General features: G+C 43.7%; 1 protein-coding gene across 1 annotated transcript; it reads left to right on the top strand.

Moving 5' to 3' along the window:
• The first annotated feature begins 221 nt into the window (after window positions 1-221).
• LOC133280629 (uncharacterized) lies at window positions 222-3,359 on the top strand. Its single transcript, XM_061475512.1, has 4 exons — window positions 222-234; window positions 963-1,181; window positions 1,701-2,000; window positions 2,842-3,359. The coding sequence occupies exons 1-4, from the start codon at window positions 232-234 to the stop codon at window positions 3,046-3,048; spliced, it is 729 nt and encodes a 242-aa protein (XP_061331496.1). The 5' UTR covers window positions 222-231; the 3' UTR covers window positions 3,049-3,359.
• The last annotated feature ends 10,252 nt before the right edge of the window (window positions 3,360-13,611 follow it).

The raw sequence follows: 13,611 nt of genomic DNA, 5'->3' as shown, positions 1-13,611 counted from the left end.
AAAACAAAGAGGGCGGTAGAACGCGTCCTTGACAACAGCGAGCATCAGTTTGTTGTGGCAACAGCACTTAGGAGGTCAGCCAAGGGCCAAGGTCAGAACCTCTGCAGTCACTGTCTCGTGTTCTTTGAACTGGGACAGCTGGTTTCACATTTTACGTGTGGAAATCCTGTGAAGAGATTGTTGCCTTCTGTTTAACCTGCTACCTGCTCCGCCTTTGGACATCAGTTAGCCATGGTAATCAGCTTGCTTTACTTTCTTCCTCTTCTGCGCCTCTTCCTCAAACTCAACAAAACCCAATTATCTTACTTGCATAAATCTTTTAGCAGATGTAAAATCTATGCCCTATATCACTTTTATAGAATGAAGCAAGTACTGTGAGCCTGGAAACAAGAGGCTGAACTCTTAGTTCACAGGCTGAAATGTCTACCTAGCTGTGGTCACTTAAAAGGATAATGTGGATTTCTGTCTAATGACTAGACGTACCCTGCAAGTTCTGATCTGATGATGCTGGAGGCAGTAAGAAACTCCCTAGGCTGAAGTAGATTTTCAGTCAAGGTTTATTTCCAGAAAAGCAAAGCCATCCTTATCTGAGCTGCGGAAAGATATTGATTATGTTACGTTTTATAGAAGCGTGATATACTATTCTTACTTCTTGGGGGCCAGCTCCACAGGTTACTGTAAGGGGAACTGACAACAAATTCTCTGCTTAAAAAGCCTTCAAGTGAGATTTTCAGGTCTGCCTCCAGGCCTATATCCAGCGATTTATTTTTTTCATTCATACCTAGGCGAGGAACACGATGGAATGGAAATGAGAGCTAAGCCCCTAGACACTTTCCTATGGGCTCCAGTATGCCCTGTGTGTACGTACCCACATTCTCAGAGTCGTTCCTGTTCTTGCATCTAGAAGGGTCACCTGCTTCATTGTCAGCACAGAGCTATGTCCGTTCTACGTTCTACTCTAGAATGTCCCTGGAGGTGCTTTGGCATCAGTGGAGGGCCCCTGTCTTAAGACAGGAACCCTGTTTGCTAAAGACCAGAAAATACAAGGAGATTTGGAAGAAAGCTCTGATCTAGAAGAATCAGGATTTTCTTTCCAAACAGTTATGGTAGAGCTTAAAGAAAATCAAAAAACTCTAAAACTTACTTCCCAGAAAGCCCAGAAGCAGCAGCATGAAAAGATGGTAAGTGGAAAATAAAATTCTTCCAGATGTAAAACTACAGTGCATCATGGAAGATGTAGATCAGCCAGGAAACTGAATCTGCAAAGGAAAGTGAGGATTGTGAGACATTAGAGTTTATTCTCAGAGGTGAAGGACCTCAGTAGCTCCCGTCTTTATAGATTAACATCAAATTCACAAAATGTAAAATCCTTTCACTTGGTCAAAAGGGCCATAGTGTTTGGTTTTAACCAGCCAGGCCCTCATTAAATGTTGTCAAAATTTTCTTCACTTTTTCAAATCAGAAAATTTTTATATGGTGGATATGTCATATTTTGTAAGACGACATTCAGTGGAAGATTTCCAACTTTAGGAAGACCATTTTTAAAGGGAAATAATGGATATTAGGTAACTCTTGAGTCATTATACAAATGTGTGCATAATCACTTGAACGAATATTCAGGTTGACTTAGATGACCATATTCTATTTTCAACTATCAGCTTAAATATTAATTTATCCTCCCTCTATCTAATTTACTGCAGAAAGACATCGCAGGCACTTCAACATTGTCTTCCAGTTCAAACAATGAAAAGGAGAGCATGGACGCTAAGCGTCCTATAGGATGTTTGGATATGGGAGAAACCAGCAGTTCGCAGTCAGAAGTGTCCACCGAAACAGAGGAGGTCTGTGACCAGAAGGTGAAAGGAATTCATCTTGAGCTTGAGAGGCTGAGGTGGCATTTTGTGCTGACTAAACTGAAATGTGAACAGGAGGATAAGGAAAAGCAAAGGCTTCATGAAGAGAGAATGGAGCAGATTCGTCATCAGGCAGTAAAAGGATCGGTAAGTAGGCAAACACAAAAAGGGATGAACACAGTAAAGACTGATTCTAAATCATCAGAGTTTTAGAGGTACTTGCAGCGTTTGCCTTCTCTTGCAGATTCTGTGCTCTAAATCAGGACAGGATAGGAGGGTATGTTTTACACACTCATTGTAGCATGCATGTTGTGGTTGTACATAGGAGCTCAGATCACACACAAGAATGGCACTGAGCTACGTACCAGATAATCTCTGAAGTTTTCCATATATATTTATCGATTTATTCATATAGCTAATCCATAGTCCTGGATAGGATCTCACAGTTAGGTGAAGTAAATGTAGTTCCAATGAAATCAGTGAAGTTCTATCAGAGAAAAACAGTGAGGATCAGGTCCAATATATATTTTGCTAGATTACTGACATGCATCTGGATTAAACAAATTAACTACTGGATTTTCATATTAAATTAAGCCCATGAACATGTGTAAAGGTGTGAAATGGCCACACAGTGGAAAACCATAGGCAACAGTTTATTCCACAGATGTAGAGACAGATGCACAAAAGCCTTACCGTGGATGTGCACTCACTTCACATGACCTGCTTTGTGTACCTGCACACTAGTTCTTGCAGTAAATATGAGGTCAGTCACCTTCATTTCAAAGAGAAAAAGCTTAACTTATGCTATGGGTCTGGTGGGGATGTGACATTTGCCACTGAACACAGCATAGCTGATGCACTTTCTATTCACATGCTGGCATATCTCACAGCAACTTTTCATGAACTGAGCGTGCCAGAGGGCCAGGTGTGCTCAGAGAAGCATGGAGTGGATGTGTGACACAATGTGTGTCTTTTCCTTTTTCTGCAGGTCAGCGAAGGACTCCAAAACGTTCTCCAGCCCTCGAACCAATATGCCTTGTTCCTTTACTGCTTCATCGTCTTTCATGTTATTTATACTTTAAAGGAGCTGGTCTTCTACGTTTTCCAAATGCATTACCTGTTCTGTTTTGCTATTGTGTACTACATTCTTAAAATTATTTTCCAAGATTACAGAAATAACAATAAATTTTCTTAAGAAAAGCTGCTTGTTCTACTCTTTTTGCCGCATTTTTGCTGCTTTTTTATTATCACTACGCCAATCATACATGCAGGATTTCAGTATCATTACATGCCTATTTAAGGAAAACCAACTGATTTCCTGAAGAAAATTGTCACTGAATGGCATCATCTGGTTTCATGCTGTCTCACCAACATGTTTAGCATCATTCCGGAGCGTTCATCCATGCAAATAAAGGTACACACAATAAGAAATCATTTTGGAACATTTTCTATTTTATCTCGCCTCCTTGGATTAGCACAGTGACTTGATCTTACCTATAATGAATTATCACAGAGAGGTTTCACAGTTGTGTTTATTAGCATGGAGGGAGATGCTCGAGAGAATTTAATGATCTGTTTGCTACCATGCGCAAAAGTGGCAATGAGACATTGCTTGCTGTAGTTAAGGCTTACATACACACATTTAGAGAACTAGACCAATCAAAAATAAGTGAATAAAAGCTTTACCCAGCTGCAGTTCCTCTTTTTCCAGCAAAAGTAACCATTAGCTCTTGCTGAAATCCCAGGCCCCTTCAGCACTTTAGGATTTCTGTGGAAGGCAGTGATTCGACTTTACTTTTTTTTAAGTGACTGAAGACCTCTAAATAAGCTGCTCTCAAATCTGTGCTTTTCCTTCACTAAAATAATGAGAATGTCACCCAAACACTGGAGAGAAGTCTGTCCTTTGTTTTCTGCTGAATCTGAAAACACTGCAGATAGCCTGGATATAAATATGGTTTGCAATAGCACAAGTGACTTTGAATGCTTCTCTTCATTGTTGGTGACTCTTGGATTTTAATCAACAGAGGTTGTATGAATCTGTATGAATATTAAGTCAAATTACAGCTACAAATATAGAACCATAGAACTCTCCCCCTTTATTCCACTTTGAGCAACGTGGTCTAGTGGAAGGTGTCCCTGTCCACAGCAGGGGGTTCAAACTCGATGAGCTTTAGGGTCCCTTTTAGCCCAAACCATTCCATGAATCTGTGGTGTAATGGTTTGGGTTGGAAAGGACCTCAAAGCTTCATCTAGTTCCAACCCAGTTAGTCACAGATGCGAGACCACTAGAAGTTCCACAGCACAGTCTGCACAGAAATGCTATTTTGGAAGCTCTTTCAATGCCAGCTTTCGGGGAGAGGCAGAAAGAGTTATTAGTCTTTTGCATTTTATTTACTGCGCACAGGAGATAATACTAAATAGCCTTAAGACAGCTGCCTCACCATACAGGCATATTCCAAACATTCCCATATCCCCACCTAATCAAGGAAGAAAATGGGTTTGCCTGTCCCTAACAGGTGTTCTCTCGGCCCTCATGGGTACCCATGTTATACTTTTAAACATACTCCCACATTGATGAGAACTAGAGGTTTTTCTTTAAGTGGCAATTTCTGTGCAGCTGCCTGCCTTCTGGCAGCTAGAGCTCAAAAAACTGCTGAAAATCGTTGTAGGTGAAGTCTTAACAAGTATCCATACAGCAAAGAACAGAATAATGCAAGCTCCTCCTTAAACGCTTCAGGTCCTCTGCACTTTGGTCAGCTCTTGCCCTTCACGGGAGTGACAAATACACCCTTTGAGCTGCCTGGCTGTGCCCTGTGCCCTTACTTTTACAACAGTAGGCACACTCATCACAAAGTACACGGTTTCCTGTGAAACCACAGGAAACCGGTGGTTTCAGCTATTTTAAGCCTAAAAGGAGACAGTATTTTACAGCTGGTTTGATTTCAAGAGAACCACAAGAACAAGAGCTTTTTCACCCTCAGGGTTGCAGCATAAAGTTACCCTAGAGTTCCAGAAGCCACTCCAAAGAGCCCAAATTTCACAATTACAAATAACACATTCGAATTCCCATGTGCTTCAGCAGCTGATTTGTGATTTATTAGCACCTGAATTGGGAATTACTGATCCTGGCAAAACAAAATGTTTGTCAATTTACCTGCTACAGTCAAGGCTACATTCAACAGCATTTATCTATTGCTCTCCCATAAGAATGATACCACCTGCACCAAACCGAAGGGCGAGCTTGGAAGGGAAAGGAAGACACCAACCCACCAGCGAGCCGAAACTCATTTCATATTTAGCAACTTCATTCCGGGGCCCTCTAGCCAGCAGTGTTTCTGTACGAAAGCTGGGGGTTTTAGAAGCCTGCGAGGTCAGTTCTGTTGCAAGAGCTTTGCACAGGTTCTTTTCAGTTAGTCGGTGACTTCAGACCTCAGATTGACACCCTGAGCCCAAGCTGAGCTCCCACCTCTACACAGCCTTAACAAACCTGCTCAAAACCTTCCTCTGTCTTATTTACGTTGTTCTTTCTTTGCAGTGCAAGGCTAAGGAGAGGGGACAAGAAAAAGGGCAGTGCAACGGAAAGGAAGATCTTGCCAGCCCATCATCCACTGTTTCCACCCCCAGCGCTGAGCAGCTCAAATGAGACCCAGCTGAGACTTGTTAGAGGGCAAGGTACATCCCTGGGACCCTCTGCTCGCGCTGACCCGGTCGAGCCAGGCTAGGGGCGGTCCGAGCAGCGCTCCTGTTCTCAACGCTCGCCTGACTCAGCGGCTCCTTAGGCTTTGCCCGGGGCTCGAGTATCCTGGGATAGCCTCGGGACAACCTCGGGACCCAGCACCGGGAGCCCCGCCCCGGCCCGCCTCGGGCACCGCAGGGCAGGCTGCTCCGAGGGCAAGCAGGGAGCACGGGGAGCGACAGCAGAGGGATATCCCTGCTTGGAAAGGGACAAAGAAACCTCGGAGAGCTTCGGCACCGTGCAGGGGTGAGTGATACAAACCTTTTAATGCGAAGAAAGGGGTGTTACAGGTGGGTTTGTGCACCCTGATGTGTGTAACGTTAATTTTACATCTGCGTGATGCCGGAAGTGTTGTCCGGGTAAAACCCGTAATAATTTGTGAATAATGATTTGTCTGATGCGAGGGGTGAGGTAGGATAGGAGGAGAAAAAGATGGTTTTGCTGAGCCGCAGCAGGGTCCCCTGTGTGCTCAGGTGGGCTCCCGGCCAGCCTGAGCCTGGCAGGCAGAGCAGGGGGAAAGAGGGTGTCAGTAAAGGCAGAGGTGGGGACTCTGCCCTCCTGGTTCTGTGGAATAATTTGTCTGTGGCAAAGTGCTATACACAGTTCTGCTGCTGAGGTGAAGTGCTGCTGCTCTTCTAGGTTGGATGCTTTTGCTCCAAGTATTTTTGGGACTGGGTTAAAGGCCAGTTCTACTTGTTAGCAGTTGTGAGTAGCTAGATTCTTCAGTATGTGCACTGGGCTTAGAGGGAGTGGGGAGAAAAGACTACTGGGTCTGCTGTTAACACCTTTTAGATTAACAGAAGCTCTGCTGAACAAAACTGTTTTAGGTCCTGCTAGGTGCTCTCTTCAGCTTTATAAACCGCTTTGTAGGTTTTACAGAGCGATTTAGGCTTCCAGTTGCAATAAAGTTGTGGGGATGACTCCCTGTTGTACAAAATTAGGGTGCAAAAAGCATGTGTTTGTGTGTGTGAATGGCTGGTCCTCCATCTCAGTGGTGGGACGTGAGGCCTGATTGGGTAAGTGCCTGCAGTTGGTATGCTACCAATCACAGCTACATGTGGGCTCAGCCTCACACCTGAAACCTCGCTGGTCCTTATCAGCTTCCATTTTCTTTCTAAAGACCCAAACTAGCTGGCCTATATTACTATAATGTTCTTGAATTATCCTTTTCTTTGTGTGTGTGTTTGGCTGTATAGGGCTAGCTTTGAAATGTGTGGTCTGTTTAAAAGCGAGACACTTTACCTCTCTGCAGAAGTGTACTGTGTCTTGGAAAGAGACTTGTGTTCTTGGCTTTTCTCTAATGAACCAAAAAGGTGTTTGCAGTGCTGTGGTTAGGTTAATTAACTCTATACTTTGGGGATTCCTTCTCATTGCTTAGTGCTCCATGGGCTCAACTCCTTCAGACCACTTGAAATACCCTGCCTTGGATGGGTGTTAGGGAAATAGTAATTTGGTTTCTTGAAAGCCACGGTCTCTTGAGGTATGTTGTTGCTTTTATTGTTGTGAAGAGAATATTAAAAGCCTTTCTGTGTGCTTTCATCCAAGGACCTTGCCATGCAGGCAGCTTCTATGACACAGCCTGGTCCAGCTTTCACTGAAACCAGTGGAAATCATTCTGTAAACCTCAGTGGTAGCTGTTCTGGCTTGCAGAAGTACTCAGGAGTATTGCCACTGCCCAGGCAGATGGGATAGTATAGCAGTGAAAGTCTTGTTACAGCCACAGAATTCAACCAGGTATGCACACTGGGCAACAACTGTGATCTGAGCTGTTTGGGGTTTTCCATGGTGTTCTGTTGGCAACAGAAGCTGGTGGAGTGTTTGTTAATTTGGAGGATTTCCGAGTACTTCAGTGAGGCAAGGAAGAAAACAGTTCTGTGTTTGCTTTCATCTGCAGCCCTGAAATCACAGCAGAGAACTTAATGTCTATGAAGAATTTTCTCCCCTGGTGTTCTGTTTTGTGTGTTCTGCCCAAGCAAGTCAAACTGCTGTTGTGAAACCCTTGCTATCCATGTGGTTTGACCTTACTAGAGAAAACATTGAGTGTGTGACCTCTTTTACCAGGTCACTAAAATTGGACTTTAATGAAATTGGTCACCAACATGAACAAAGCTTCATGTGAATGTTTGGGAGAGAGAAAGGTGGAGAAAAAGAGTGAGGTGCACCTCTAAGATGCTGAGGGTGATTCTGTTTGAAGGGGTGGAATTTGGTGGCCTCCAGTTCCTCTGAGTGGGGTGAACATGTCTGTGAGCTTTGCCACCTGTAAGGCAAGAGCAGATGAAACAGTAGGAACTAGTAGAAGGGTTTGCCTCTTTCTAGAAGCCAGTCTGCTCACTGGCAAGAAAGAAGGTACTGGACTGGATTTTGGGGTTAACTTTTCCAGGTGGCCTTCATTAAGGATTTGAGGAGAGGTAGAGAGAACTCTGGTCTGGTGCTTTTCTCTTTCCCTATTTGTTTAGGTAGTAAAGAGAAGAGGGATAAGTAGACAGCAGGGCTGGCACAGTCTAGCTGGCTCATAGTGACATTAAATAAGAAAAACCCCAGAAGAGCCTTTGTCTTTGGGGGGAAAACAGTACCTAAATTGCAATTTTGTTGTTGCTGGTTTTGCTGTACTAGTATCTGACCTTTTGCTGTACTAGTATCTGACCTCTCGCCATCATCTTGCTGCTGGTGAACTCGGAAGCAAAGAAATGTGCCATTGACTGCTTTAGAATTGATGGTGTGTTTGAAGATGAGCATGTGTTTCAGTGTAGGCTTTTTTTTTTTTGTTGGACTAAATCCACATGCAGAATGCATTTCCCTGTGTTACAGCATCTGTAAAAGGAATCTAACGTTTCCCTCCCCTTTGAAGCTTGCAGGAGGCTAACTTGTAAGCTTTGACGTGTAGCCAAGATTTAATGGCCAGTGCTATTTAGACATCAGGCTTCTTAGGTACCTACGATAAAATGGGGCAAAACCCAGGTGTAACAGCAGCACTCCCTGTGAATCGTCTCTAGTCTCAGACTGCCCTCTCTTGGCGATCATCAGTTGCTGCACTGGGCTCGGAGGGGTTTCTCACTGAAGAGTCAGTCATCTTTGCATGCTGGCTTTGTAACTGACCTTTGCTTTTCCAGCTGCTTTAAATGTTGGTTATCCTTTTGGAGGAGTATCTAGAAAGCTTCAAAATAATTCAAGGCCCTTGCTCTGCTCACCCCAGGGTAGACAATGTCTTCTAGGTTAGGTTTTTTCCCCTTCCTTTCGAAAGAAGGGAGGTTGAGGAAAGGTTAGGGATAGAAGCTTTCCAACCATTTGCTTAAATCTAGCAAGGGTAGAGGTCCAAGGAGCCAAAGGAATGATGTGCTCCATGATGACCAAACCTGGCTGAATTTTTGGAGGGATTTCAATGTCTAAGACCTCAACATGGTGACAAATCTTGCCCTGTGTTACTAAGCAGTGTCTTTACTCTCCTAGCTTTTCATGATTTTGAATTGTATTCTACTTAAATCCTTCAAGTAATAACGTTTTTAGTAATGTGACCAGGGTAGAAAGGAGGTATGTGGACTAGAAGTTGTCTTGGCTGAAATAACCCTGAACTGGCAAGTTAGGCTGGCAGACCTGTTCATCCAGCTTCATTCCAGTGCCTAGAACAGATGATGTTTATTTCATTCACCTGCCAAAGTTAAGAAGAATTCTTCCAGGTGACAAACTTGGTGTGGTTGGCTCATAGAACAGCCCTATCTTGCTGCTAAAGCTTGTCTTGATAGATTTTTAGTGAGTAGCTTATTGCTTGTTTTAAGGAGAGAACTTGAACGTTTCTGCTGGCCTGGGAGGTTATCTGTCTTATTTTACTACAAAGCTGTCCTGGAGCCTGATTTTTGCCCCATTCCATGGGATATCCTGAGGCCAGAGGAGAGGTTCTTGCTTTGATCCATGTTCTTGGCCAAGCCAAATATGCCCTCGACATTGAGAGTAAACCAATAGACAGAAAACACTGAGGCTGGCAGAAGGGAGGCAATCCAGTGGTGCTGTAGGCAGCTCAGTAAGACCATGACAGCTGAAACTGTTTTTGCTTGCCCTGTTTTCAGGGGTGTCTTCTCAGAGTGAGCCTGTCTACCTTTGGGTTGAGAACTGCAAAAGGCTAAATTACTTCTTGGCTTGTTTGGAGTCACGTTGTCACTTCTTAATGGAATCCTGGAAACTTGGATCACCCCAGCACGATCCTGTGTCTGTGCTGGACAAGGATTCAGACAAGCCTTCAGCTGTCACGTATTCCCAACAGTGTTCTTCAGTTCACTGAATCGGTATCTGTTGTCAGTTCTGCTACAGCAATCCCAATGGAGAAAATGCTTTTTCTTTTCCCAGGAGAACAAGGAACTTAATCGATTAACTCTTCTTGGCTCACCAAAGTTGTAGCATCCTTCAAGGATGTCTGACTGAAAAAAAGGATATTCTGAATCTCTGCCTCTGACAAGACTAGCTATTCAAGGGTGAAACGAGTTCTTTTCTGTGTTATTCCTATGCAGTGAACAATACCTCTGTCTATTAAAGCTAGAAAATGCCCAGCTTTAATTCTGTTTGGACAAGCTGATGTCTGAGAATGTTCTCCTATGATGGCAGGAGCATGTTCTTTCCGGAGCCTGTAAGGGGTGGGAAATTACTTTGGCTCTAAACCTTAGTTCACAGGTGCTGGCTATGTAGCCACTCTAATGGCTTCTTTCCCTGAAATGTTTTAGCCTTCATGCTATGGTGGAATCAATCTTTTATGATCAGTTGTTCTCCTGACCTCTGGCAAGTTTTGACTTGGTTTTGAATTCCCGTGGGGTTCAGTGGCTTGTAGCTACCATGGTATTTTAGCGTTGAGAATGGGAATAACTAGGTAGTCAAGTATCTGTAGAGTTTAACATGTGTCACTGCATTTTAAAGACTAGGGCAACCTGTAGTGATTTATATAGAGATTTCTGGTGTTCTCATGATGTTTTCAGATCCTAGGGTTGTGACTTCTAACCAGTGAGGTCTCAGTACCTTATTCTCTTGCCCCTCCTTTTCTTGCTAGAGAGGAAAATCAATCAAGGTATCTTTTAGCACCTGCCCCACTAAGGTGCTGGGTCTAATATGGCTCTGTCAAATTCCTTTCTCCAATGCCCTCTGCAGTGTGACATGCTATGGCTCCTGCTTTTCAAATAAGCTGATAAGGAAGGAGGCTTGCTCCCTGCAAGCAAAGTATTTCACGCTGTCCAAGTAACTTCTTTTCCTCTTGCCCTTTGATCACTAAGCCTCCTGGTTGACATTCATTGCTTCTCCCTTCTAGTGTCATTTTTCATTCACAGGCCCAGTAACTCTTTGGGGTCATTAATATCTCAGTCTCCACTGTTCTTCCACAAGAAGATCCAATTTCACCATAAGTGCAGATGGGGACAAGGAGCAAGAGGGAGAGGGTGAGATGGTAGTAGCCTGGTGGGGAGAGCAGCTGGGTGGAATGGAAGACTTGCTGGGAAACGTTGCTCTGGGAGGCACATCAGATGACAGCATTTTGCCTTATTCCCTTTTGCAGTAGCAGGGCAACATGATGTAGGTGCTTTGGACCTCCTGAAGGGTCATGTCCTTGCAGTCTCCTGTGGTGATGCAAGAGAGCATCTTACAGGGCTGGAAGGCTGTTTAGGTGTTGAGTGATGTTAAGGCTTACATAAAGCACCCCCTTTGGCATCACTGCTCCCAGGGGCTGTACAGAAGGCTTCTGCTGTGGTTTGAAAGAGTTCCCTGTCTGAGAGCAAGCAAGGGAGATCGGTGTCAATGTAAAGACCATGTTTTATAAAACCAGAAAAAGGCATCTCGGGAGAGGGGTTTCTGTGGAGCACAGCTACAGGTCGTGCTGTGAGACAAAATGTGACTTCTGGATTCCTGCACAGCCCCTTGTGTTTAATGGTGTGGATGAGCTCTGGCTGTAATCTGGCCCTCCATGAGGTATTGAGGCTGACTTCCCTTTCCCTACCCATTGTCAGGACTCTCTCAAGAGCCTAATACCCCTATACCTGTCAAATTAGGATTGAAATTGGGAAAATAAGACCAAATCCCCTCTTATAAGAGGGACAAAGACCACAGAAATTACAATATTTGCTGGTTTCACTTCAACTGATGTGGTGAGAATATTTTTCTTGCAACAGCTCAGTCTTTCTCACGATCGAGTTTGGTTTTTGTTTTTAACTTGATTACGTATTTTTATATCGGCCTGCAGATAAAACATGTCTGAAAATCCTAAATCAGTATCTTTCACAGTTTTATTTCCCACATGCTATAAAAGCATCCTTACAAAACTCATCTAAAGAGTGGAAAGCATTTAGTTTTCTTCCTTGGGGCTTTGTCCCTGTGCATCTGCAAGGCGAGCCATCAAAAGATAGCAGAGCCAGCCAAGGATGTTTTAATCCAATTGACTTGTGATCAGGAATTCAAGAAACTTAACTGCAAAAAAAGCACAAAGACTGACACAGTTCCATTTCCGTGTCTTCTTAGAAAATGCACATTCCCTTTGGAAAGTGTGAGGTAAATGCACAAATACACAGGAACACCCAAGTATTCTACATGTCTTCTTACTCTTTTTGTGATTATTCAGTAACTAGGACCTATGTTTAACGGGGTAATTGGATCATCAGCACCAGAAGCAAATAAAAACCCTATAATACGTTCAGTCAAAACTAATGATGGAATTCCAGAGCCCTGTGGATCACTCTGTCTTCAGCGTGCCTTGGGATTTGAAAATCCAGCTATAAGCTGACAGAACACTCGATAAATGATGCCATGGGAAGTGGTCTCAGTGACTTCATTAGTCTTTCTTATCTTCACTGGATCTGTCACGCAGCTCTCCACGCTTCACTTACGGAGCAAATATACTGCCTTTGCGCTAGGGTATTTGTTATAGGGGACGGGGCAAAAAGCAATTGAGGATGATTATATAATCTGTAATTGATAGATCCTTTTCTGAAAGGTCCTTTAGAATCGACTAGACTAGACTAGTAACAGTAGCACTTTATTTCCTTACTCCTGAATAACAGGTAAGAAGAAAGTTTCTTTGAGTTTCTTAAAGGGCTCACATGACCTTACTACAGGGACAACCTTTAGTGTATCACAAAGTCACTGTGAGATTGTGATCAGTCCCTTGAAGGGATTCCAGTTTATAGATGAAATTAACTGAAATGCTGGCATATCTCCAGCAGGGAGTAGAGGACAGTGCAGAAATTCCTGGGCCAATTACATCCATGAGGTTCAGCGCGACACCTTAAAGAGAAACTATCCAGGAGCACCAAAATGGGATAACTATCATCAATGGTGCACTATCTGATCCAATAATCCTGCCTCCCAGCAAAAGCTAATTGGGTTGGGCATGGGGATGTTCTAGAAGTCCACAAATTCTGGCAGAAAGCTCCACTGCAACGTACAGATAGGTGTATTTATCAGGGGGAAAACAGTGACCGGGTTAGGATGATCTGTGACAGAGGAGGAGGTAAGTTCAGTCCACCCTGAAGAGCCTGGATACCGCTCCGCTCCGGTAGTCAAAACAAAGAGGGCGGTAGAACGCGTCCTTGACAACAGCGAGCATCAGTTTGTTGTGGCAACAGCACTTAGGAGGTCAGCCAAGGGCCAAGGTCAGAACCTCTGCAGTCACTGTCTCGTGTTCTTTGAACTGGGACAGCTGGTTTCACATTTTACGTGTGGAAATCCTGTGAAGAGATTGTTGCCTTCTGTTTAACCTGCTACCTGCTCCGCCTTTGGACATCAGTTAGCCATGGTAATCAGCTTGCTTTACTTTCTTCCTCTTCTGCGCCTCTTCCTCAAACTCAACAAAACCCAATTATCTTAATTGCATAAATCTTTAGCAGATGTAAAATCTATGCCCTATATCACTTTTATAGAATGAAGCAAGTACTGTGAGCCTGGAAACAAGAGGCTGAACTCTTAGTTCACAGGCTGAAATGTCTACCTAGCTGTGGTCACTTAAAAGGATAATGTGGATTTCTATCTAATGACTAGAAGTACCCTGCAAGTTCTGATCTG

Source organism: Pezoporus flaviventris, unplaced genomic scaffold (assembly GCF_033815535.1).
Source record: "Pezoporus flaviventris isolate CSIRO_AGI_PZ_B2104156 unplaced genomic scaffold, CSIRO_AGI_Pfla_v1 ptg000083l, whole genome shotgun sequence".
NCBI lineage: Eukaryota > Metazoa > Chordata > Aves > Psittaciformes > Psittacidae > Pezoporus > Pezoporus flaviventris.
This window is presented reverse-complemented; position numbering and strand designations above follow the sequence as displayed.